The 26045-nt window shown below is 38.7% G+C and overlaps 1 protein-coding gene across 5 annotated transcripts in view; it reads left to right on the top strand.

The window, feature by feature from the left end:
- DNAJC13 (DnaJ heat shock protein family (Hsp40) member C13) overlaps positions 1 to 26045 on the top strand; it is a 57960-nt gene that overhangs the window by 19170 nt on the left and 12745 nt on the right. For 4 of the 5 annotated variants that reach the window (XR_012763732.1, XM_075418874.1, XM_075418871.1 and 1 more), the window contains exons 13-43: positions 158 to 257; positions 506 to 613; positions 1169 to 1324; positions 2075 to 2131; positions 3429 to 3550; positions 4714 to 4789; positions 5754 to 5849; positions 6002 to 6145; positions 7281 to 7295; positions 7801 to 7883; positions 9106 to 9259; positions 11432 to 11535; positions 11610 to 11769; positions 12809 to 12871; positions 13208 to 13309; positions 13449 to 13553; positions 13946 to 14148; positions 14623 to 14707; positions 15896 to 16050; positions 17014 to 17059; positions 17281 to 17435; positions 18077 to 18278; positions 19041 to 19156; positions 19975 to 20053; positions 20654 to 20789; positions 21864 to 22048; positions 22464 to 22538; positions 22732 to 22851; positions 23739 to 23918; positions 24829 to 24996; positions 25602 to 25715. Coding sequence is in view for 4 of the 5 variants with exons in the window: in XM_075418874.1 (XP_075274989.1) it covers positions 158 to 257; positions 506 to 613; positions 1169 to 1324; positions 2075 to 2131; positions 3429 to 3550; positions 4714 to 4789; positions 5754 to 5849; positions 6002 to 6145; positions 7281 to 7295; positions 7801 to 7883; positions 9106 to 9259; positions 11432 to 11535; positions 11610 to 11769; positions 12809 to 12871; positions 13208 to 13309; positions 13449 to 13553; positions 13946 to 14148; positions 14623 to 14707; positions 15896 to 16050; positions 17014 to 17059; positions 17281 to 17435; positions 18077 to 18278; positions 19041 to 19156; positions 19975 to 20053; positions 20654 to 20789; positions 21864 to 22048; positions 22464 to 22538; positions 22732 to 22851; positions 23739 to 23918; positions 24829 to 24996; positions 25602 to 25715 (3664 nt within the window). In the remaining variant the exon portion in view is untranslated. The remainder of the gene's footprint in view (positions 1 to 157; positions 258 to 505; positions 614 to 1168; positions 1325 to 2074; positions 2132 to 3428; positions 3551 to 4713; positions 4790 to 5753; positions 5850 to 6001; positions 6146 to 7280; positions 7296 to 7800; positions 7884 to 9105; positions 9260 to 11431; positions 11536 to 11609; positions 11770 to 12808; positions 12872 to 13207; positions 13310 to 13448; positions 13554 to 13945; positions 14149 to 14622; positions 14708 to 15895; positions 16051 to 17013; positions 17060 to 17280; positions 17436 to 18076; positions 18279 to 19040; positions 19157 to 19974; positions 20054 to 20653; positions 20790 to 21863; positions 22049 to 22463; positions 22539 to 22731; positions 22852 to 23738; positions 23919 to 24828; positions 24997 to 25601; positions 25716 to 26045) is intronic. The other variant, XM_075418873.1, reaches the window with a different exon arrangement.

Genomic DNA, 26045 nt, shown 5'->3' with positions numbered 1-26045 from the left:
TCCTACCAAGGAATCTGAGATTTATGCAAACATCAAGGTCCTGGCTTGCCAAATGCAATGGGAGCAGGCCACTTTTGGACTCCGACTGGACTTCTGTCTTAAAACTAAGATTTCTGTTTCTTCTCTAATCTTGGTGGTTTTGCTTTCCTTTCGAAAGATTTCGAGAACGATTAGGAGTGAAGGTTGTGAAAGCCCTCAAAAGGAACAATGATGGAGTAACCCATGCCTCTATTGACATGCTTTGTGCTCTTATGTGTGTAAGTATTAAATTGCAGATTCTTTCACTTTGGAGTGTGTGAACTTCAGTCTACTGAAAGATGTAGAAATAGGGACTGACCTTCAACATGCAATGTGCTCAAACATGAAGTAACTTGTGGTACACTGATTTCCTGCTGAACTTGAACTAGGATGTGCTTTTTATGGGTTCAGAGTGTGGTTATTGGACTACAGCTATTAAGAACTGAAGATTGAAATGTGACTGCATAGTGAATACTTTTTTTTATAGCCCATGCATGATGACTATGACTTGAGGCAGGAGCAGTTGAACAAAGCTTCCCTTCTTTCTTCAAAGAAGTTTCTAGAAAATCTACTGGAGAAATTCAATTCCCATGTGGTAAGTCAACTTTTGAAAACAAATAGTTTGAAGTGCCTTTTCTAATTGCTGTGAAAAGACTTCTGTTGTACTTGAATGTATCTTTGAATGTATTTGTACCTGCAACTGAAATGCAGAAGATACAGCTATGTCTGGCACTCAAGCTTGTTCTAGATTTGGATCTTGACAAGTTAGAATGTAGCTGTCTATAGTGTGGAACTTGAGTATCATGCAACAAATGTTTGCATGTTTAACATTGAAACTGGATGTTCCTTTTTAGTTAAAATGACAAACTGGTACTTAGGAGATTAAAACTAGAAAAAATAATTTGCAGCACACCAGTATACGATGTCATGAGTCTCTGATTGGCTTTAGGAGCCCATAATTTACTGGAGTATTGCCATACTCAGAGTAATGGCATATTTTAAACTTGTAAATTTTGTTTGCAGACTATTTCATGGTGTGACAGGGAAGAACACTTTCAGCGTCATGAGTACTGAATAAAACTTGCAGGAATACTCTCAGGCAGGGGAGAAACACTGTATCTGTATTACATACCTGTCTTCCTAATTTCAGGATCATGGGACAGGTGCCCTAGTAATTAGTTCGCTTCTGGACTTCCTGACATTTGCCCTATGTGCTCCATATAGTGAGACTACTGAAGGGCAGCAGTTCGACATGTTGTTGGAAATGGTGGCATCTAATGGAAGAACACTATTTAAACTCTTTCAGGTAAGATTTGATAATTTTTTTATTGTTATTAGAGGCCTTTGGTAGTCAGTAAACATGAACTTTTTATTGTTCTCCTGAAAGAGAAATTTGTCTGCAGTTCAGCCGATTAATACGCCTAAACCTCTACTACCTTGGTGAGTTTAGTGACCTATTGCTTTACTTTCAGATACCGGACTGAGGTGGTTATTCTATAGTGGATGGTGTGCCAAATCATTGTAGAATAGACTGCATAAGCCTTGTTTCTGGAAGCACTTCAAAATACCAGTGAAGTAGTAAGCTAGATTGACCAGATAAACAGTTCTTCCTTCCTTTGGAGAATCTGCCACCTTTTTGTTTCTCTCTCTCAGTAAATGCGGGTGAAGAGTTATAAAACAAGAGTAACATCCTCTTCAGTAGTAAACCTGTAAGCAATCTAGGATTTATAGCTAAAATGTCAATGTCTTCTTTCTGTAAAAACAGTATACTCTTCTGCTTCTTAGTGTCAGCTTCCTCAGCATTATGCCAGCTTCTCTGGTATATACTGCTGTTCAGTACCAAGAAGTCCATTTGACAGTTGCATGGGAAGTTCTTGTTTAAAGGTGTGGGATAGGAACCCTTCCTGGAGCTATCTTTCATAAAACTGAAATAGTAACTTTTCCCCAGAACTGGAGGTAGAACAGCCATGTAGATGAAGTAGAGATACTAAATCACAGATGATCTAATCTTCAAATGTTGCACTTGGATAATTATTTTGTCAATGTTCTATTTTAGCACCCTTCCATGGCAATTGTGAAAGGAGCAGGTTTGGTAATGAAGGCAATAATAGAGGTGAGATTTTATCAGTGTTACCTGGGATAGCACATTAAATATGTATTGTCTATTTTGGAAGTGCAATTGCTTACAAATAGGAGTCTGTTATATTACCATCTTGGTGGGATGGGGAGAGGGTGAGTGATTGGAGGAACAGAACACCTGCTTAATGAGTGGTTTAATATAACAACTTGCTTTAGCTTACACTTGGGGGTTTGGAAGGCATGCAAGTTGGGACATTGGGTAGTGCCTTGCATGTTTTCATACTGCAGTCAGGATCTGGCTGTTAATGTTGTATGTAGCTAAGTTGCATACCTCAGAATCACCCAACCTCTCGTGCATGTTAGTTTCTGAAGGAGGAAAGGCTATGTTTCTTGGGATGCATTGCCAGATGGAATGGGACTGGGATTAGTGGGCAGTAGTGTCCCAGAGCAGACTAGTGATGTCAGCCTCTGTTCTTGCTCTTCCTGCTTCCAACAAAGGATGACTTGTCTTTGTTAGTTTCCATACCACACAATGTATGGGCCAAGTCCATACTTCTCAAGGGCTGCTCATGATTGTTGCAGGGTGACCTTGCTAACTGGCTCTCAACACTTCCTGTGTTGAAATTCAGGGCTTAAGTTAGTACCTTGTTGTATCACAATGGCTTATACATCTGAAATGCATCTAGTACTTTTCTGGAATGGAAGTGAATGAACACTTGAAACAGAGGTATTACAAATCTGCAGGTTTCCATTGGTATACCTGATAACGTTAGCTAAAAGTTGCAACGCTGTTTATTACAACTCCTGTCCTTTGAACTATAGTGGGGCATGGGCAAGTAAAAATCAGTGAAAGCTTTTTCTTAATTATTCATTGGAACTAATATGTCTTGACTGAGTGACAATCTTATCCATGTGGTTGTCTAAACTGAACAGCACCAGTTATTCTTAAAGGGTTACTGTTGACCAAGGTCAAGCAATAAGCAATAACTTCAGATGTCATTCTTTGTTTATACCTGATTTGCCATTGCAGTGTGGAAATGGTACTTGTAAATGTACTACCAGCCTCCTGATCTATGATGGGAGACGTGCATCTTACCCTATGCAGTTACTGTCTTCATAGATAAAACTACTAATTATCTGGTCCATGGCTTTACTACAACTTTTGTCAGTTGCTATTGAGAACTTGCACTTAAACCTGTCATACTATAGCTTCTGGCTTTTGGATATTAGTTGACATATTTGATGATTAAGAAGGCCTTGGAACTGTAGGCTAAGATAAAAGCAGCTTAACTAAGATTTTCTTTAGTAATCATCTTGCCCTGTTTCCAAAGGAAGGAGACAAAGAAATTGCTACCAAAATGCAAGATCTTGCCCTCAGTGAAGGTGCCTTACCTCGTCACTTGCACACTGCTATGTTTACAATAAGCACAGATCAGAGGATGCTTACAAATAGGTATGTCAGTCTCACTTGATATATCATGTTTAAAAAGTCTAAGTAATGGTCTAGCTAACATTAGAAGCATTGGGAGGTCAGGGAAGAAAACTTGCAGTTCTTCAGGAGAATATTGTCTTCTGCAGCTGATATGTTTAAATAGAGCATGCTTCAGCTGAGACTGCAGCCACTTGATTATTTTTTGGCAGAATGTGACTTGGGTTGGTTACTCATTAAATGCTTAATGTTAGATTTTTATTTTTTTCTGAAAACATTCAGGGAAATAAAAGGCAAGCAGAATATCTGGAACTTGTAAAAAGCTTTAACTTCATACAACTGTATAAAATCTGAGGTGTGTACACGTCAGACATCTGGCATGTGGTTAGGGTCACCCATCCTATCTGAGAGGAGCCTCCTCATAGAAGTCATTCCATGAGTTCAGCAGTCAGTAGAACTTGTGAGTTCTTGAGACTGAGCCTGAGGGCATGCTGATGAAGATGAGTGATAACTGAATTATTTCCACCTAAATACAAGATTCTAGAAGCTTTAACTGCATGGTCCTGAAGCGTTGAGAGTTGCTAAGCAATTTAGTGAAAAGTAGGACTTTTTACCACTGTTGGAGGTTGTTCAGAAGAAAGATAGTATGAAACCTTCTGTCAGACTAGTTCTGTCTGGAGCTACCAATGATTTGCTTGTAAGCAATACTTCTGTTTAAGTAGAACCCCAGTGACAAATGTCGCATAAAGTGTCAGTTGACATAGAAGGCAGGCCCCCAAAACAGGCTTTCCTAGCCAATAACTGGTATTAAGAGCTTCAAGTAGAGCAGTTAACAGTTTTTGATGGCTTCTAGGCTCTTTAACTGTAACTTAAGATTGACTGGATAAACTTACACTTGGTCGTTAGATGTTTAGTTTCTGCTCTATTGCTCAAGTGTTCTTTTGAGGTCTAGATCAAAAAGCATGTGCTGCTACTGTTCCACTAACTTCACTGGAACCTCTTAAAGGCAACACTTTAAAGCATGCTAAGCATATACTTGAACAATATAATGCTTTGTGCTCTTACTCAAGAGCATGAAGCTCTTGCGCATCTTCATTTCACCAGCATGGTAAGGGTGTCAGTTTAGTGGTTTAAAAATATGTTTAAAATACTAACTTGCAGTTTGTTAATTTCAATGGCTTTTTCAGGCAGTTAAGTAGACATTTGGTTGGCCTCTGGACAGCTGAGAACAAAACTGCTATGAACTTGTTAAAACGTATTTTGGTGAGTAAAAATGGGATATGGAGTAGGGAAAGAATAAAATCTGACAGCCTGTAGTATTAGAAGACTTGGGGTAGTCTATATAGTAAACACATCCCTTTTCCCCTCAAAGGGGGAAATCTTGTCTGGGAGATCAGCAGTCTGGCATCTGCTATTTGAAGGATATTGATGGCTAGTACAAAACACTTCAGGTTCTTAAAGTATTCTGTTACTTTCCTGCCACTTTTAAAAATGGTGTATGACACATAGCTTAAATAAGATGTCTAACTTTTTTCTCCATTTAAAGGACAAAAATGTGGGAGACATAGTAAACATACTCTCTAATGGTTAGTGCCAGTAAGAAATTAAGGTAACAGTTATGTCTATGCTTTCATGCCTGTCCAAATTTGTTTATAACATAGCTAAATTTATATATTAGCTGATACTTCCCATGTTCTTTCACCCCTACAACCTCCCGAGAGGTTCTTCCGTAAGTTACTTCAGTGAAACTACTTCAAAGAATAATGTTGTAAGAAACTTCTAAATCTGGAAAAACAGTAACTTTTAGATTCAAAATAGCAGTTCCTTCATTTTTGCCAAACTGTCTTGATCTTGGTCACTATCTTCTGGAAGGCTTAGTCAAATAAGGCTGTCTCATGTCTAATGTCACATGCAATGTTAAATCAATAGATGAATTCTACTGTTACAGTATTCATCCCCCTCAATTGCTGTGGGATCAACTTTTCTTCCTGCAGTTCTTCGCTTCATTAAGTGTTCCTTTTAAAAGATGTGATATAGGCAAGACCTGTGTTTATACTGAAGCTGATTATGTTCCTCTGTTGAATGGTTCTGTAGCTTTACATACTTGCTTTAGAGTAGAATGTAAATTCTGTTTTGAAATCTGATTTACAGAAGCACTCTTGTTACCTAATGTGATGGTTTCTGTTCCAGAAACATGTGTGTTTACACTGGTTTTACATGTTTTTAGCCACCAGGTTTGTTGGCATACCTTGACAGTGCTGATCCTGTTCCTGAAAAAGATGCTGATAGGATGCATGTTAGAGATAACTTAAAAATTGCAACTGTAAGTAAATGTAGCTGTCTTACCTCCTCCATTATTTATCTGTACAGTCTTAGTGGCTTTTTGTGATACATGTGCTTGACTGTTGCATTGACCTGCATCAGACATGTTGATGGACCTGCAACTGCAAATAACTAATAGGATTTATTTTGCAGGATCAGTATGGCAAGTTTAATAAAGTGCCAGAGTGGCAGAGACTGGCTGGAAAAGCTGCGAAGGAGGTTGAAAAATTTGCCAAAGAGAAGGTGGATCTAGTCTTGATGCATTGGAGAGATAGAATGGGCATAGCTCAAAAAGAGGTAAAAAGATTTGAAGTCTTCATTACAGCAACTTGACAAAGTGTAGAGGGGAACACCTAAAACTCCATGAAATCACAGGGAAGCTTGACAGTAACAGAAGTGTAGGCATGTGAGGAACTTCATCGTTCTACTTCCTTTGTTGGAATGGGTTCCAGGGAGGATGTAAAGCAGGCAATTGGATTCACTCAGCCTATGTATTAAGCTCTAGCTGCTTCTTGCTTCAGACAAACGTATCAAACTGGACTGCAGCTTATGTTCATATCTTCCAAGATAGTTATACAGGAAAACAGGAAATGCCTTGAAATGTGGCAAAACCGGTCTTTGATGGCTATTACGTATATCTTTATGGATATTCTTTATGCTAGTGCACTTTATGCTAGTGGTATTTTGGTTATGGAACCTGCTTGAAGCTGAGTATTACCTTGAATATAGGTATCTTAGTGCTTAAATAGCAACATAATGCTATACATAAACCATGGTTAAGATTGAAGTGATAAGTGACTTTTTTGATCTGATGCTACAAGACGATAGCTCAGGCACTGCTGGAGTTCTTACTGTTGGTCTCCTTTTTGCTTTCATTTTATTGTCATCTGGGTGGCAAAACTGCTTGAATCACAAGATGTTTCCCTTTCTTTAGTCTCCTGACTAAGCTTGTTTTTATGCATTCTGAAAGTGAAAAAAGCTATTATGTATGCAAGGAAGGATGAAAAGAGCAATGCAGAGTATTGAAAATGCTTGTCGTTGTACTTGATTTGACATAACAATAAGCTTTAATTTAGGAAAACCTTAACTTGGTAAAATCTAGCTCAAGTTTGATGTGGACTGTGGTGCAGAAATTTGACAGATAGTATTTCTGGAATAAATGGTGAACTAGGCTCAAAAATGTATTAATGGGGAAATGTGGAAAACAGTGGTGGAAGGGCAAATTGCCCTTTAAACATCTTGTCTAGATACTGAGTTTAAAGAATCGTTTTTCTGTCTGGAGTTCTGAGCTGTTGAATTTCTTGGTAAATGTATGCAAGTGTAGCTTGGAAAGGATAGTAGCAAGTTTGGTATTACCACTTTGAATTACTTTAGTGGCTGTGGCTTGTTAAACATACGTTTTCTTTTTCTTTCAACTTTCCGTCACAATCAGGACAGAAACAATATGGTGAGTCTTGTGTCTCTGCCACTTGTGTGGATTATGTTGCTCAGACTTCTGCTTGCATGTGGTACATCATGTAGAGTATAACACTGACTTCATGCCTGATCAAACTAGGGAACCTTTCAGTGGCCAAGTCAGGTTTGTGACTTATTTCTGTGACTTACTCTAGTTAATCCCTTTAAAGAGCAAAGCATTCTTGTTGTGGGTTTTCTCCTCTGTCAGCTTTGGAGCTGCTGAGTGCTTATGGTGATGGGAACTAAGCCTTTGTCAGGGGTAATTTCTAAATGAATGACTTGTTAAACAGCTGAAAGTTTCTCTGGCATGATTTAACTTGGTGTAAATAACACTTGTGAAAGTCTGTTACTACCACTTGCTAGAAAAGGAGTCCTTATTAATGAGACTTAACTTAGTGTGGCTTTTGAAGGACTTAAACTACCCAGCTTTTTATTTCAAAACGGGAAAATGGGGAGTATCTGTTTCTACTAACTTATTGAATTCAACTCTTTTGCAGAACATTATTCAAAAGCCAGTGATATTAAGAAAACGACGCCAAAGAATAAAAATAGAAGCAAACTGGGATCTCTTTTATTACAGGTAAAATACTAAGATTAACTTAGTGGTGGTCTCTGATACAAGTTATTACCTGGCTGGATATTTTCGTTAAGACCTTCTGAGTTGCTGTGGCTTGATTCCAATTTCTTCCTGCCTTGAAACAGTGCAAGTGCTTTGTAACAGGAACTTAAGAAAAATGAAACTGTAAGATATGCATAAAGCTTTAGCTTGTCTTTAGAAAAGGGAGGAATTCAGAAAGCTTCTCAAATGTTATCAGACTACATCTTTTTTTCCCCCTGAATCAAAGGAAGACTAAGCAACAAACTGCAGGTGCAGGTCTGCATGTTGTTGAAGGCTAAGCAGAGTAGCACTGAAAAGTGTTGTAGTATGTTTGCATCAACTTGTAAGCTACTCAAGACATTTTAACTTGAATTGGGATAAAAATGAGCTTAAGGCAGGTAAAGAGAAAACACATGGATACTGGATTTCAAATAGCTGCATTTAGGACTTGTGGCACTTAATTACCTGTGAGTTCTTACAGCTGTCAAAGTTTACAACAGAGGGGCCTTCATCTGAAAAAAGAGATTATCACTTTACTTTGGCTAGGGGTGTTATGTCGAGTAGACTATAAAGTGTGACTGTTCAACAAACTCTATGAAAGCAAGCATGGGGAAGTACCGTAAACTTAACTGCTTGATGCAGTGCTTAATGTTTCTAAAGGTCAAATATAGTCCATCCTGCCAAGTGTTGCATGAAAGGAAGATTTGCATGCTCCTAGACTTGAGTATTAAAATGCTGCTTTCAGCTGGTCTCTGGATCCGGAGGCTGTTTTATAGCTACCACTGAAGAATGTCCACTTACTGTCTTGTGATGCTTGAGACATCAACTTCTATTTTCCTGCATGAAGTACTTGTTCTAAAACATACGCTTAATATGTGCATGTCTGCTGTCCTGCATTGTTGTTCACTTGTAGCCCTTACTGGCAAGTATGGTGAACAGCTTCGTCTCCTGTCCATCAACTAGATGAAGATAACAAATTGAGCCAAAAGGGACGACAACAGGCAAGCTTTAGTCTATGCTGACCACCATGACTGAAAACACTATGCAAGTGAACAGCCATAACTACAGTAACAAACTAGAGACCACTACTCAGTGCAATCTAATTTAGGTCCACTGATGGTAATATTTCCTAACTTACCAGCTGAGTCTTGTCTGCCTTTCAGATAATGTTTTAGGGGTTTAAACTATGTCACTTCTTTCTTAGATTTCATCAGGATCATGCTAGATCAAACTTGATTTGGAACTTCAAAACACGGGAAGAACTGAGAGATACTCTTGAGTCTGAGATGAGAGCGTTTAATATTGACAGAGAACTTGGTAGTGCTAGTGTTATCTCATGGAACCATCAGGAGTTTGAGGTAAATGACCCACTGTAGGAGAAACTGCGTGTGTAAAATATGTCTGCTTAAAATGTCACTTTTATGTCTCTACATGCATGAGTCTTGTGTTGACAATCCCTGACTGCAAGCTAGAATTCTTTTGGAGTTACAGAATAAACAACTTGAGGCTTGAGGCTGTGGACAGGTACTGTTGTCCAGTGTCACTGCAAAACTGAAACCTCTTCAGCCTGACAAATAACACTGTAGAAATGAAATATTGATCAGAACCCTTGATGTATTCTTGATTAAGAGGAAAAGAGACGAGTTGGGTATTGTTTCAAGATAAGTCATACTTGTTCTTGAATGTGCTCCATCAGACTTGTTTTGGGTAGTTTCACAAATCACTTCTTCCTGATAGCAAGTTCCTTGTCTTTATTTCCACCATGTCTCAGTGATCCTAAGGCCATTAAATACTGGGTTGCCAACCGTGAATAGGTTATGGCTAAAACCATGATGTTCTGTAAATTATAGATTGAGGATACTATTTTCACATTCTAGGAACAGCAGTACCTAAAATCAAAATAACATTTCAGGCTTCTGCAAAGCAATTGATATGATCCTAATTGGCTTTCTCAAAACAACTTGCAAGATGTTTTCAAGTAATATGCTAATAAACACTTCCTGTACTCTACTCTTATCTCCAGTATTGTTATGGATCCACATGGTTTTATTTAATGTGTAATGCTGAAGTAAACTAAGGCCACACTTGAATTCAACTGTAAGATACTGTAGATATTCCCAATGCCACCCTTATCACGGTACAGCTTTCTAGTGGAAATCTGAGCGGAGGACTACTAGTGAAACAAGAGTAGGCTGCTGCTTTTGAGGAGTTCTCAGCTGACTGTTCTGGCAAATCAAAGAATTGCAAGACATCAGGCTAATGCTTTAGGAGAAAGAACTATTTTATATATGCAACTTACATTTATCACACAGCTACAGATTACTTCTTACCTTGATGCAGTAAATAGCTAAGTTTGAGTTTGGATTGGTATTTTTTTGCACTGGCATTTAGCTTTCAAAGCTTACTTCGGGTATGGGTCTTCTGGATGCCACAGTGTCTGCTATGCCAGCTCCATCTCTACTTCAGAGGTGCTAAATGAGACAGAATCAAAAGCACAGATTTGAAACATAGCGATACAGACTTCCCATCTGCACGCTGTTCTCCTGTGTGACTTACGCTACTGGAATCCATTGTTAGTATTCTTGCAGTTACAGCCTAGGATACATTGCGACTGGCTTGAGGGGGCTTCTGTAACGTGATCTTTGGACAGCTGCTGTCTGAGATTTGCTTTTAAATATTTTAAATGAATAGTTTATCAGGCTATGCTGTCAGTATTTGAACTAGCTCCACAGCGGTGACAAAAGCTGCTCTGCCAGCTGTGGAACCTGTCCCTTTGCCAAGGGGGATGGTGGGTAGTGGAAGTATACTAGTTAGTGGGACCTCTTTATATTGTGCGCTGTGGTCAAATCTGTAGATAAGTTTGTGGCCTCGTGACAGTGGCTTGCAAACTATAGATAAGAAAAACCGCTGTAGAGAGCGGCTTTTGTGGTATGTTAGAGGTACCTTTAAATGAGGTGCTTGCCAAAGGCTTAAAACCACTGAGCATTGAGGCGTATGGTTTAATTAAACATAGCTGCTGTGAAATTAATGATGGCCCTCATTGTGCAATTTCACTTCAGCTTTTTGGTGTGTATACTGATGCCTCTAGGCGTTTACTACCCAGCATAATACCAAGTATAACTAGTAATTAAGTCATGCTTGTGTTTCGTACTTGTAGTGACATTGAGCAAAGTAACTTGCAATGGAATAACAACTTATTAAAGCTTGAGTCACTGAATACATCATGTATTAGTTTAGTTATTAGAACCAGCTGATGTTAGAAACAAGTTACTTAAAGGCTGGAAGCTGGGATTTCAGTAAGATTAGAATCTTTGTTTTTTCTGGGGGGCGACAATAGCTTATGGCATGTATTCTGTTGATCTGTATTTCTTTGACAGCGAACTTGCAGACTTCAGTCTTCCTCAGACTGTAGGAGGGTTGCTAACCTTGTTGAGTTTATGGATGCAAGCAAGTACAGTATTGTTATGCAAGCAGAAACTTAAGGAAGGAGGAACAATATTTACTGTTGAGTAACTTGTTCTGTTTTACAGGTAAAATATGACTGCCTTTCTGAAGAAATAAAAATAGGGGATTATTATCTAAGATTGCTACTGGAAGAAGATGAAACTGAGGAGAGTGGAGCAATCAAAAAATCGTGAGACATTATTAAAATCCTGTCTCATTCAAAAGGTCTCTGTTTTCTTCACTAAAATCTCACCTCTTTCTTAGATATGAATTCTTCAATGAACTGTACCATCGCTTCTTGCTTACCCCAAAAGTGAATATGAAATGCTTATGTCTGCAAGCATTGGCCATCGTTTATGGAAGATGTCATGAAGAAATAGGACCATTTTCTGACACAAAGTACATTGTTGGGATGTTAGAAAGGGTAAGAATTGTTTAAAATTACTTGATATAGTTGGTAATATACAGCTAGTCCAGATGCTTCAAGTTGCTGTGGAAACTAAGTTTTGATTCTACAGAATATGAAGCTGTGGTATGAATACTTTTTTCATGCTGTTATCAAGTGTTCCTAGTATCTCCCCTTGACTCAGTTGCAATTTCACTGAAAAAAAACCAAAACCTGCTGATCATAAAGGTATTTCAAACTAGTGTCTTTATATCTACATTTTGTTGGCCTTAAAAGGTTTTCAGGCTGTACAGAAATAGGGTGAAGGAACTTTGTGTGATACTAATCTTGTACTTGCTTTTGAAAAATGCAGAAGGATAAGCTTTTTTAAGAGAACCACTGTGCTCCACACCGCATTACTTTGAAATACAAACTTCCAAGAGTAGTAGCAACAGCTCCAGATCTAATGAAATGGTAGTGTTAGATGGGTGCATGTGATGGATTAGATTTTTAGTGTTAAGTACTTTGCCTATTAAGTGTGTTTTGTTAAGTTATTTCTGACAACTGACACAGCTTGCAAAAATGTATTTCCATGTAGTCTGAAGAAGGGGTTCTTTGCTAATATCGTTGTGGGTTTTAGAGATGGCTGTCGTAAGTGAACTAATGCAATCTCTTGTTATTTTGTCTTGAGTCTTGATAGTCTCACCAGACATGTAACAAAGACTCGTTCTGTCTGCTGGCTGAAAGCATTCTCTTTTACCTTGTGTTTGTGTTAACAGGCTCGCTGGGGAATCCAAACACTGTCCCTTTAGGACAATAGACTTGGCATAGAAGTGGGCTTGAGTGTCAGACCCAGACCAACAAAGGGGACGATGGAGGGCGACAATGCCTTTCCTTTCCGGTAGCAGAAAGCTACATTGACTAGCTGTGCATGAAACTAGACACTTAATAGTCAGCATTTTTATCCTGAGCAAGAAAAAAATAAATGAGTCTTTGCAGGTGCAACTGTATTGACTTTTTGAAGGTAACTTCTAATATGTGCTATCAAATACTAATTTGTTCTTTTCTGCTGCATTAGTGCACTGACAGGCTTGAGCGGGACAGATTGATACTGTTTCTCAACAAGCTGATCCTTAATAAGGTAAGGTGGACATGTACAATTAACAGTAGTATATCAGTCTTTCAGCTGTATAAAATGGTCTGAACTAGTCTTTCAGGGTTAACTTGAAGACAAGTTCAAGTCTTAAGGAAGTCTTAAAACAGTGTTTGATACAGCTTTCAACAACTACTTTGCAGTAGTTGTTTACTGGTGAGAAAGCTGAAGGAAACATAGATATTGTGGTGATTGTACTATTCTACTCACTTCAGAGAATGTTTTGACTTTTATCATGGTCACTCTTTACTTCAATAAAACTGTTTGATACTTGTAACAATTATCTAGAAAATGCTTGTGTTAACTTGGTTCATCCATTAACAGAAAAATGTGAAGGACCTTATGGATTCAAATGGCATTAGAATCCTTGTAGATCTGCTTACTCTGGCACATCTTCACACAAGCAGAGCTACAGTCCCTCTGCAGGTACATGTCCTTTCTTTCTTACTCACGTGTTCCTTTGCTGAAAGGACAATTCTTAAGAAAAAAAAAGTCCTCAAATTTCCTGTAGAAATGTGGTATATGCACTGAAACTGAAACTAATCTTATAAATATCACCTTCTAGAGCAATGTGATTGAGGCGGCGCCTGATATGAAGAGGGAGAGCGAGAAAGAATGGTACTTCGGCAATGCAGACAAAGAAAGGAGTGGTCCTTACAGCTTTCAGGAGGTACCTGTCAGCTTCAAACTCTCAAACTTCACAATTTATTTCCATCCTGGGGACTGGGTGTGTTTCAAACAGAGGGAAAACTAAACAATGGTAAAGTATGTTCTCAAAGTAACTTTTAAAATGAGGATTAAAGCTAGATGAGAGATGATGTTGTGCCAAGAATCAAAGCCTTTTTGTAAGGCTGTCTACCCCTCCAGGCCCCAGTTATGCTGGAATTAGTCTGTCAGCTTTTACTTCATGTTTCCTGACAGATTTAGAAATATGTTGAAATTTTGTGCAACTATAGTAGTCTACCGTACAGCAGTTAAAAGCTTGTCTTAAGTATGAAAGTTTAGGAACAAAGATAGCTCTGAATGCTGAATCAACTAAATTAATCTCTAATCTTTCAATAGATGCAGGAACTGTGGGACAGTGGAAAGCTGACTGCAAAAACACGTTGTTGGGCTCAAGGTATGGATGGCTGGCGACCATTACAGGTCATCCCTCAACTGAAGTGGTGCTTGCTTGCCAGCGGCCAGGCTGTGTTGAATGAGACTGACCTTGCCACACTTGTGCTCAACATGCTCATCACAATGTGTGGATATTTTCCAAGCAGGTAAACGCTGATTTTCAGCAGAAGTGATTAACTTTCTCTGGAAAATGCATAAATTCATAACTCCTATCTTAAAGCTGTTCTTAGATGCCAATTAGTACATTAAGGAACTGTATTAAAGAGCCTTTTACATAGTAGTGATTAATTCCGTGGACAAATAGTTTGTAAATGAGACAATACTAACATTGTGAAAGGGACTGCAAGAATGAATGCACGAGCTGTATACATTTCTAATGCACAGCAGTGTAGCCTTACTCTTGCAGGTAGGCACTTGTTTAACTTGGAAACAAAGCTGTTTTAATGCATGACATCAAACCACACTAGTCTAACAGCAAACTGTGAAGTTAACAAAAAATAATGATACTGAATGTGATCTCAGTAGCCTGATACTTATGGCTTAATAAAGTTGTTCTTTTCTTGAAAGAGATAAGGCGAATGTGTGCTTACTGCTGTGCCACTTAATTTTTTTTTTTTAAGGGATCAAGACAATGCTATTATAAGACCTCTGCCTAGAGTGAAAAGGCTGTTGTCAGATAGTACTTGCCTTCCTCACATCACTCAGGTAAGCAACTCTTCAAAAATGAATTGAAATGAGTAAAAGTCTGACTTACCATCTTCTCTATATGAATACTTTAAGTGGGACAAACACATCAAATGACATCTGTTGCATCCTGAGAATTTCTGTACATTTACACATTTTATTTATTTTGCTGGGTGTTACAAATTTCATGTTGTTTCAGCCAATATCTCATTAATAAATATTTCTGTCCTTGAATATATTGAAAAGCCATCTGGATGTGGTCCTTGGCCACCAGCTCTGGGTAACTCTGCTTCTGAGCAGGAGGGTTAGACAAGATAACCTTCAGAGGTCCCTTCCAACTTTAAACATTCTGTGATTCAAACCTGTTATTTTGGGGCTGAAGTGTTCTTTACATGAACATGGGTCAGGGCAATCCTGAGCACAAATGCAGGCTGGGTAACAAATGGATTGAGAGCAGCACTGAGGAGAAGGACTTGGGGGTATTGGTTGACAGGAAGCTCAACATGACCCAGCAATGTGTGCGCTTGCAGTCCAGAAAGCCAACCGTATCCTGGGCTGCATCCAAAGCAGTGTGGCCAGCAGGTCCAGGGAGGGGATTCTGCCTCTCTACTCTGCTCTGGTGAGACCCTACCTGGAGTCAGTCCTGCATCCAGCTCTGGAGCCCTCAGCACAGGAAAGACATGGACCTGTTGGAGCAGGTCCAGAGGAGGGCCACAGAAATGATCAGAGGGCTGGAGCACCTCTCCTGTGAGCAAAGGATGAGAGACTTGGGGTTGTTCAGCCTGGAGAAGAGAACGCTGTGTGGAGACCTTATAGCAGCCTTCCAATACCTGAAGGGGGCCTATGAGACTTTTTACAAGACATGTAGGGATAAGACAAGGAGTGATGGCATTAAACTGAAAGAGGGCAGATTTAGATTAGATAGAAAAAAGAAATTCTTCACCATGAGGGTGGTGAAGCACTGGAACAGGTTGCCCAGAGAAGGTGTGGATGCCCTCTCCCTGGCAGTGTTCAAGGCCAGTTTGGATGGGGCTTGGAGCAACCTGGTCTAGTGGAAGGTGTCCCTGCCTGTGGCAGGGAGATTGGAACTAGATGACCTGTAAGGTCCCTTCCAACCCACACCGTTTTATGATTCTATGATTCAATTTTGGCTAGGTAACTTGCACTACTCAAGCAGCTAATATGAATGCTTGTGTTCTTTGATTTCAGCTATTACTGACGTTTGATCCTATCCTTGTGGAAAAAGTAGCTATATTGCTGTTTCATGTCATGCAAGATAACCCTCAGTTACCTCGTTTTTATCTGAGTGGAGTATTCTTCTTTATCATGATGTACACAGGTTCCAATGTGCTCCCTATTGCAAGGTGAGGAAAAAGAATATCTAAAAATAACTCTTGACCAGTCATGCTTAGGACTGCTGCTCTAAATGCTCCTGGGAGTGTGGCTTGTTACAACCAACGTGAATCTGGAAGCAAACACCCTCTAAAAGAATCATTTCCATGTGGTCTAGTCAGTCACTAAAAAAAGTGAATTGCTAATGACCCCACCAGGGAGGGAACAAGGGCACGTATTTTCATATAGTTCTAACAGTGCAACTTGGAATGGATTATTGTAGAAAACCAAATTGTTACAGGCACTAAAGAGTAGTAATATAAGCTACTGATATGCTAATGTAGTTTTTGGTAGTAAGCAGCTCTCAAAAATGGTGGAAAAACCTTACAGCCTGTTTTTGTACTGAAGCATGAAACAGTTAAATCGGTCTGTGCTACCTGACAGAGATGCACTGCACATGCTGGTGGCTATTGCAGTTCATTCCAGTACTCTTTCTCTAAATTCAATAGTTCATAAAAAGCTATTGTGCAATTTGAGTTAAGTCTCTTCTCTAGCAAAATGCATTGGGAAATGATTGCATGTTTACATGATGACTTTAGTGTAACAGGACTGTCAGCAGTCAGTGTAAGATAATCTTGTTTCATCCCTGCAATGATGATCTAACAATTCAGGGAGAGGTTTGTAGGGAAAGGTGTTTGTCTCTATCAGCTTCTTGTTTCCCCCCCGCCCCCCCCAAAAAAAAAGCTTTCAGGAACAAGACTTTCAAACTGGAATGGTGAACATAAGGCAATGTTTGTAGCATGGGAGTACTTAACTTGGTGGAGTTCCTAAGGATTTGATGGACTTTGTACGGGGATTCATTCCATTGTTTCAGTTACTCTTTTATCTCAGAGTAGTTGTATGAGACTTGCCAGCTGGACTATGCTGGTTTGCTTGCCTTTCAAGGGTGCCTTAAGTATCAATTAAACAGAAAATAACTGCTGTTTCTCTTCTAGGTTTTTGAAATACACACATATGAAGCAAGCTTTCAAGTCTGAAGAAGTGAGTAGATTGCAAAAGTACCTACTTTTGCTTACAAATCAGTTTTGGAGACCACCTGTAGTTGTTTTAACAGTACTTGATGCTTGTTCTTTTTCTTAAGTTCTCAAGAGTTAGAATTTAAGAACTATAAGGGAAAACAGGGATGGTGTTTTAGATCTCAAGTTGGTTAGTAAGACTGAATTCAGATTACCTTTGGGATGACAATGTGATCTCTTCTGTAGACAAAAGGTCAAGATATAGTTCAAAGAAGTATACTTGGACATATTCTTCCTGAAGCAATGGTGTGTTACTTAGAAAACTATGAACCAGAAAAATTTTCTGAGATATTCCTTGGAGAATTTGACACTCCAGAAGCAATTTGGAGCAATGAAATGAGGTAACTCTTTTCTGACAGAGGGACAAATAAATCTGAACTGCATAACATGCTGAAGAAGTCTTGTCTTTGGCATTTGTAAATAATGTCGAAAATACCTGGATTCCATTGTTTTGTTACTTCCTTCTGTTTGCCTTCTGCAAGGGCAATGTCCTGCATTGCCCTCTGCTTCTATCAAAAATAGCAGGGCAGGGAGGAGCGTAATTGGCAATGAAGGGAAATATTTCCCTGAACATCTGACAACATTCTTTACATCAGCCTCTGTCATACTTGATCAAGTTCCTTTTGTGAGTGGAGACTTCACTATTTATGTGGACTGCTTTATAGTTACTGTGCTCATTTATTTCCTAGATAGGTGCCGATAATATACCTCTAATATTACAATACATTTTTAGACTCTTGCAAAAAATAGAAGTGTTGAGGGAGGGCAAAATGTCAGTTTACACTGTTTTTAATAAACTAATTTTCATGGCATGGAAATGGCTTTGTAACAGAATAGGACTGAATCCTATTCTGAATCCGTTCTGAAACATGGGAAACTACTAAGCAAAATCTTTCCGGAAGAAATAATTGAACACAGTTGTACAGTCACTTAGTATTGAGGAGTGCTTGGCAAACGTTAAACCAAACTTTGTAACTTTTAGGCGTCTTATGATAGAGAAGATTGCTGCTCATCTTGCTGACTTCACCCCTCGTCTTCAAAGCAATACAAGAGCACTCTACCAATACTGTCCTATACCGGTTATCAACTATCCACAACTGGAAAATGAGCTGTTCTGTAATATTTATTACCTCAAGCATCTTTGTGATACACTCAGATTTCCAGACTGGCCAATTAAAGATCCAGTAAGTAAGAAGTATTTCAGGATTCATTTCAGTCTTGATCTTTCAGAGCGCTAAAAATGGAATATGTAACAAAAATTTAAGGAAATCAAATGCTAGGTTTCTTGCAAGTAACTGAGTGATCCTGACTTTCAGTTCATAAGCAAATATGTTAAACACCTTGTCTTGAAGCAGAATAGTCTTCATGCCATATAGCAACCACATGTTAAGTATATTCTCTTTATGTTGACTACTATAAAAGCGAAGTAGAGGGTCCAAGAAACTTCAGATAGTGTTTCAGTGAACCTTGAGTGATTGGTGGGGGAGAGGTGAAATCATCACTTTTTTGGTTCTTACTTGTCCATGTTGGACGAGAAACTGAGCTAACTTGGTATCAGTACATTAGCCGAACTGGTAAGATCTTTTTGGTACAAGTCTGTTGTCTAGATCTCTCTAGGCAGCATTATTTATTCAGCTTTGCAGTTTTTGAAGTATTGAGATGTGAACAGCGTATCATTTAAGTGATTCTCCATCTTCTAATGTGACTTTTACATGGACATTTTTAATCTTAAGGTGGTGTTCTCTTGAAGAAAATACAGCACTGCAGTGAAGCGAAGTCTTAATCGCTTCCTGACTGGAGGGGGAACCATCATTACTGAAGGGTTAGGTACTTGAACTTAGGGTGATGGGTGATAAGGATTCGTTAATAAAGCAGCACTTTAGTAAAAAAGATGACATCTACTGGTGTCAGCATAAATGAAACACTAATAAATTGTGATTATTTAGGTTAAACTGTTGAAAGATACACTAGAAGCTTGGAAGAAGGAGGTAGAAAAGAAGCCGCCTACCATGTCAATAGATGATGCTTATGAAGTCCTTAACCTTCCCAAAGGACAAGGCCAGTAAGTGGTTTTCAGTATTTAAAGTTGAACAAACTGAAATTTCTTATCTTGGTACTTGCAACCAATTAGTGGTATTGGTTCAGTTATGTCTGTTACCTACTTCTTTCACAGTGGAAGATTCCTTTATGTGAAAAGAAATAAAGCTTGAAAATCCAACTCCACTGTTTGAGAGAATAATTGTAAAGTGTTCAGATAAACTGAAACTGGGGGAAAAATGCTTTGAGCTCTGCGTAAAAGCATTCACTACGCTGTTTTACAAGACCAGCATTAGACTTAACCGTAGTGAGCAAAGAACGTGACAGAACTTGAATGTATTCAAAATGGAAACTGGTTTTTCTAATCATTCTTCTTCCCCCTGCCAAATATAGTCCTCTTTCTTGGTAATAATGTCCTTAGGATTTTTTGCATCCTATCTTGCCACTGGTTTCCAACTTCAGGCCTCTAGAAGAACTGACAGCACTTTGTATTTATGCTTCAATAACAGTGCCCTTACAACAAATCAAGAACTATTAACTTGTGCCACTTGTAGCTCACTTAGACTCTTTGGAAGATTCAGGGACTTTGAGCACTTTCTAGTTAGTACGTTCAGTACAAGAGGTACTAAAATACTGTCTATTTCTAAAACTTCTGTGTATTTTGTGGCCACAGGATTACCCCCATTCAGTGTCAGCCAGTGAAGCAGGATTTTCAAATTCAAATACAAGAGCTTTGTCATTTTCATTTGTTGCAGTTACTATTAGTACTGTTGTCAGAATCCAGGCTTGTTTTTCTGGCTTTTTTTGATCTTACTCAATGTAATGGGACTTGTTTTCTTGTAGGCATGATGAAAGCAAGATCAGGAAAGCTTATTTCAGGCTAGCACAAAAATATCACCCAGACAAGAATCCAGAAGGCAGGGTATGTACAACACAAATTCATGGTGTTAATAAAGTGGGGATGGATCCAGCTGTTATGTGTATTAAGAATTTTGAAATGCTCACTTAAATTGTCATTCTCCCTTTGAAAAGCTATGTGCTAGATGAATACTAGAATACAGATTAATACTACAGATGAGTTATTTAACTAATGTCAATCAAGGAATGTTAGGATTTCTACAGTGAAGTGATGCAATCGGGTCAGAGCCACATGTCAGAAATTTCGCATCTGGTTGAAAGCGTTACACAGGACCTAAATAAGCTAATTGCTCCCTTTCAAAGACAGATTGCATTCTTTGCCCATTCTTACAATCAATTAAACTGTACTTAGTGCTTTTGTCATAGTGATTTAGTTTTAGTCTCTTGCTTATGGCAGAGTTTAGGAGACAATAGAAAAGTGATCCATGAACCAGTGTTCTTAAGGTTATTTGGAGTATTTTCTGAAGGGTAATAGGGCAACAGAACTAGCATTGTGGGTAATAACCATAAATGCCTTCTACCTGCATCTAAACTGGTGCTGCAGACTTGTAGTAATTTAGGGGGGTTCTTAGCAACTCTGAAGACTATTCCTTTTTATTTGCAGGATATGTTTGAAAAAGTTAATAAAGCATATGAGTTTCTATGCACAAAGTCTGCCAAGGTGATAGATGGGCCAGATCCAGAAAACATAATTTTGATCTTGAAAACTCAAAGTATCCTCTTCAACAGGCATAAAGATGGTAAGCAAGCTGTCATGAGAATGTTTTATGTTCATTGCTTTAGTGGCCGTTGCAGTCAGTTTTAATCTCCTCTGTTCTTGCGTCTGTGTTCTGTTGATCTGGTTTCTGGCTTGCCAGAGCATTATATAGCTATGGTAAAGGGCTTCAAAATAGGACTTTTTCTTCCATAAAATAAATTAATCTGCAGTAAAACTTAATTCAAAAAAGCATTAATAGCTTGTTGAAATTCTCTGCACCACTACTAATCAGTTTGAATCTTCCTCCATATGTAACTTAGACTTAACAACTCTGTCTACGCGGAGAAGTCCTCAGTCGCCCAGATGCCAGATTCTAGGTATAAAAGAGATTGTCTCATTTTGAGTAGCCACATGAGTGTAAGCTTGCAGAAATTCTCGCGAGTGTTAGAGTGCTCTGGTGAGTGTGCTGCAACACTACCTCTTTCACAGCCCATCTGGGGAAGAAGGATAGCCTGAGTAACTTGTCGCTAGAGCCAAAAGTTTCTGCCAGCCAGGGACTGTACAGTCCCTGTCCCAAGTCTTGCAGAGTCAACACTGTTTTGCTACATAGGTGTTACATTATAATGTTGAACTAAGAACCTCGTAGGCAGTTGTGTGGAGGCAGTGACAACACTAGTGTAGACTTATATAGGTTGGCTTGCAGTTGGCTCCATGCTACAAGATAAAATTGTTTGTTAGCACTGCTAAACCGTAAAGGAATGAAAAATGTAATTATTTAAAATATATGGCTGCTGTGTCAAACTGGAAAGGTCCTTACAGATGTGTTGTTAGACAATCCTGGAGACAGACAAGTGTCATTTGCCAGGCTCTGAGCTTGGGGGCTCGCTGAGCTGGAGAAGTGTCTTAAATAAGTTCTTTCCGTGAAGCTCTGTCAGCTTCTAGTGTGAACAGTCTTGTGTGACAAGGAGTCAGATTGTGAGGACTGTTCAGTCTTGCCCCATTGTTGGCTTTCATTGATTCCTGGTCCTTCTGTGTATCTTCCACTGATAATTATGCAGTGGTTTAAATTGCTTAGACTCTGTGTATGTGTCAACTTTGACTTTTTTTTCTCTTTCAGAGTTGAAACCTTACAAGTATGCGGGCTATCCTATGCTGATAAAGACTATTACCATTGAAACATCAGATGACCTTTTATTTTCCAAAGAATCTCCTCTGTTGCCAGCTGCTACAGAGCTTGCTTTCCATACTGTCAATTGTTCAGCATTAAACGCAGAAGAACTGAGAAGAGAAAATGGAATTGAGGTAAATGAAAAGAAACTTACCGTGTTTTGTTTGGGGTTTTTTTTGTCTTAACTTTTTCATAGCTAAAAATCCTAGATCCTCAATGCATAGGACATCAGATGAAACTGAGAATCACTTCTGGTCTTATTGAGACGCTCGTCCGTTCTTACTGTCTCTTTTCTGGATGCAGTAGGAGAAGCTTCTTGCAGAGTATACCCCTTTCTGGACCTAGGCCTGTCTGAACTGTGGATAAGCAAACTACATACATGTTTCTCTGTTTCTTTACAAAACTCTATAAACCATTTGAGCAAGCAGCAGATTATGTCAAATGTTTCCCTTAGTCATAAAACATTAGTTGATAAATGCTTTTTTAATTTCTGCCAGCCTTGAGCAGTTTTTGTTGTGACTGAACTTATGCGTCATCTAATCCTCACAGGTACTGCAAGAAGCGTTTAATCGTTGTGTAGCAGTCTTGACTCGTTCTAGTAAACCAGATGATATGTCTGTACAGGTAAGTTGCAGAAACTTTAATTGTATCAGCTTCTCGGAAGACTATATATATAATACAGTATGCATATAATGTTATAATAAATATAAGCATATATGTAATATAAAATATTGATATAGTATTATATATATTAAAAAAGGATTCTAAACATGCATTTCCTCTCCACTTGGAACCAATAAAGTACTGCTTTTTTTAGGTATGTGGATATATTAGTAAGTGTTACAGTGTAGCAGCTCAGTTTGAGGAATGCAGAGAGAAGATTACAGAAATGCCTAACATCATTAAGGACCTCTGCAGACTACTGTATTATGGCAAGGTAAGAGCTCCCTTCCTTTGCCTAGGTGGGTATTTAACTGGTAAATGTTTAGGGGAAGGTTCTGTTTCTAAGGGAGATAAGACAGTTGCAGACAGTTGTCAAACCCTTCGGTAAGATCCCAGCTAATCATTATTGGGATACAAACTCTACTGCCCTGTGCTCAATGTGTGTATCTGAATTGATTTAGTGGACTTAAAATGCAATCACTATAAAGATTCAGCTACTTTTGCTTTTTAAGTGACTTAGTCTAGCCATTGGCTTACTGTACTAAATTAGCAGATAGAAGTATTAGAGCTAGATGTTATATAAGCAGATAGAATCCTAAATCAGTATAAACTCTGAGAAGAGTATTCAAGAAGTTTTGTGGCCATTTAGCTCTTTAGAACTTGCCTCATGTTACATAAATGCTGAATTCTGCCTGAATTGAGAGGAAAGCTTGTCTTGAACTCTTCATATGGGGTATGTGAAAACAGTAGACTATAGAAAACAGCAGACTGCAAAACTAGATTATGTTAATTGACTGTAGGTGCTTGTCTGTTCATTAGTCCCTGCAGAATACACGTATTGCCATAAAAAGCTCACCTTGGAATCTACCACCTTCTTGAATTGTTTTTCCACTGATTCATCAATGTTGCCTTCTAATCATCTGAAATAACTATTCAAATACCCCTCCTTTGAAGGATGCTGACTAATTAGCCATGTTTCTCGGATACCAGATGCTTAGCTTCAGCTGCAGATGTTGTTCTGTCTCCTTCAGTTTTCATCTCTGTGCTGCTTAGATAGTACTCCAGAACTAGGAAGTTTTAGTTTTAAGCCTTTGTATGGTAAGGAAGCCAGTTGTGTGTCTTTGCTCACAAGTACTAAGGCAAACTTTTTTCCTCCTGCAGAACATACCCCGAGTAGCTGCTTTGGGAGTGGAGTGTGTTAGCTCCTTTGCCTTAGACTACTGGCTACAAACGCATTTGTTCCAAGCTGGAGTTCTCTGGTATTTACTGGGTTACCTCTTCAACTATGACTATACGCTAGAAGAGAGCGGTATTCAGAAAAGTGAAGATTCGAATCACCAGGTAATGTTAACAAGGTGCATGCTTTCAGACGCTGACAGTTGTTGCTTGCCATCTCTTATTAACAAAATAAGCATATTCAAATACATATTGTTCATGTGATTCAATGATTCTAATAATGTTAACAGCAGTTTTGGAAGGGGGTTTTTGTGTAGTCATGTAAATACTGTTGTATGGGTTTTGTTTTTTGTTTGGGTTTTAGAGTAGTTCAAGCTTTGAGTTCAAATGTTAAAGCTGCCAAAACCTGTCATTTCTAATAGACTTAATGAAAGGAATTTTTGTCTACAGTGAACAGTAAAAAAGTAAATTCGTGCTATCGGGAGAAAAAATCCTTTTCTCTAGAGGTTCAGCTGAAGGGGTTGTCTGGTGATACCATGCACTTATCTGAATTTTTTGCTTTAGGACAGTATTATCCCTTTGCCCCACAGCTATGTAAGGGGCTTCACACTTCCATTTCCTCAAATGGTGGCCTTTCAAGTGTGGCATTTCTTCCTCAGCTACTGGATGAGATGAGCTTTGAATAGTCTATTGTAGTTATTAACTCTTGTACCACTGTCATAAAAGGCTTATTATGCTGATATTTGACTGGTCTAGCAGGAACTGTTGTCTGATCAAAAGCGATTACACTAAATAGCTGCTGTAGCTTTCAGCTTCTCTTGATGCCCCAATTTTCTCTACTTACCAGTGTTCATGTCTGACTGCATTTATTAAGCCCACAACACAGTGATCATATTGTGCTGTTTTGCAGCGCCTCGTGTTTTATTAGACATCAGTGCATAATTTAGTGTTGCAGATAAATAGGGAATATCAGTTCTGTTCATTCTGGTGCAAAAGTGTTGGACAACTCTTTCTAGCTAATCTAATATTTCTTCAGTAAGCTCTAGCATTTTTATAACTATCTTTGTATTTTTAGGAGGTAGCAAATAGCCTTGCTAAGCTCAGTCTCCTGGCCCTGAGTCGCCTCGGAGGGTATCTGTCTGAAGATCAAGCTACACCTGAAAACCCGACGATCAGGAAAAGCTTGGCTGGAATGTTGACACCCTATATTGCAAGGAAACTCGCTGTGGTCAGTCTTACTGAGGTAAGTGTCTGTTGGCCAAAACTTTTTCTAGTGGTTTGTGGAAGGAGTACCTGGTCACTTCTAAAACACTGAATCTTCTTAGACAAACCTGATACAATGAACAGCAGTGCGATTTTTCTTTGCAGTTGGAGTAACTGCAAGGAAAATAAACTGTTCCTGTCCATAGTGTTTGAGGCTGGAACAGTACCTTATAGAATAATATTTGCAAAACAAATACGGGAGCAAAGAAGCTGAGGTAATTGAAGGCTTAAGGATAATAACGATAATGGAGAGCAAAGATTACTCTTTAGTGGTGCCAAGGAAATAACCTACAGAGACGTGCTGCAGATAGCTACTGCTCACTGTCAAAAACAGGAGAATCTGAAGTAAGTGTGGCTTGAAGCAGAATAACGACAAATTAAAATATAGATTGTACTGTACCATATAAGTTAGACGTACTGTTTTTCCAAAATGTGGAAGAGGACACTTCAGACCTGCTTATGAAATTGGTCTGGTTGTTAATGAGATTGGGTTAACTTATATCATGAAACACACTGATTACTGCGCGTAAGGACCCAGAACTAACTTGTAAATGTGTTATGTCATGTGAATTCCTTGTTTCTTAGACTCTGAAGATGCTTAACAGTAACACAGAGAACCCCTACTTGATCTGGAACAACGGGACAAGAGCTGAATTACTTGAGTTTTTGGAATCTCAACAGGAAAGCATGATTAAGAGAGTAAGATACTCTGTACTTTAAATCCTGCTACTGTTTTTTTAAACTATTTCATGTTTTGGTACGGCTGCTTGTAATATGGTGATACAGTTAATACATGCATCCGTTGTTGTCTACTCCTAAGTCACTTTCTTCATTCGGTAGTCTTGAAAAGAAAAAAACCTAAGACTTTGCTTGTTTATTTCTTGTAATGTTTCAGTCTGTCTTGAGCTTCTGACTTCTACTAAAACTTTGTTTTCTGTTCCAGTATTGTCTATTTCATTACTGGGTTATAGCTTTAAGCTTTCTACAAGATTGTTCTCTGTCTGAGCTTGTGCTGTGTATCTCTTCTTA

The sequence above is a fragment of the Opisthocomus hoazin genome, chromosome 4, assembly GCF_030867145.1.
Source record: "Opisthocomus hoazin isolate bOpiHoa1 chromosome 4, bOpiHoa1.hap1, whole genome shotgun sequence".
Lineage (NCBI taxonomy): Eukaryota > Metazoa > Chordata > Aves > Opisthocomiformes > Opisthocomidae > Opisthocomus > Opisthocomus hoazin.
The sequence above is the reverse complement of the archived record's forward strand: the minus strand, read 5'-3'. Positions and strand labels throughout refer to the sequence as shown.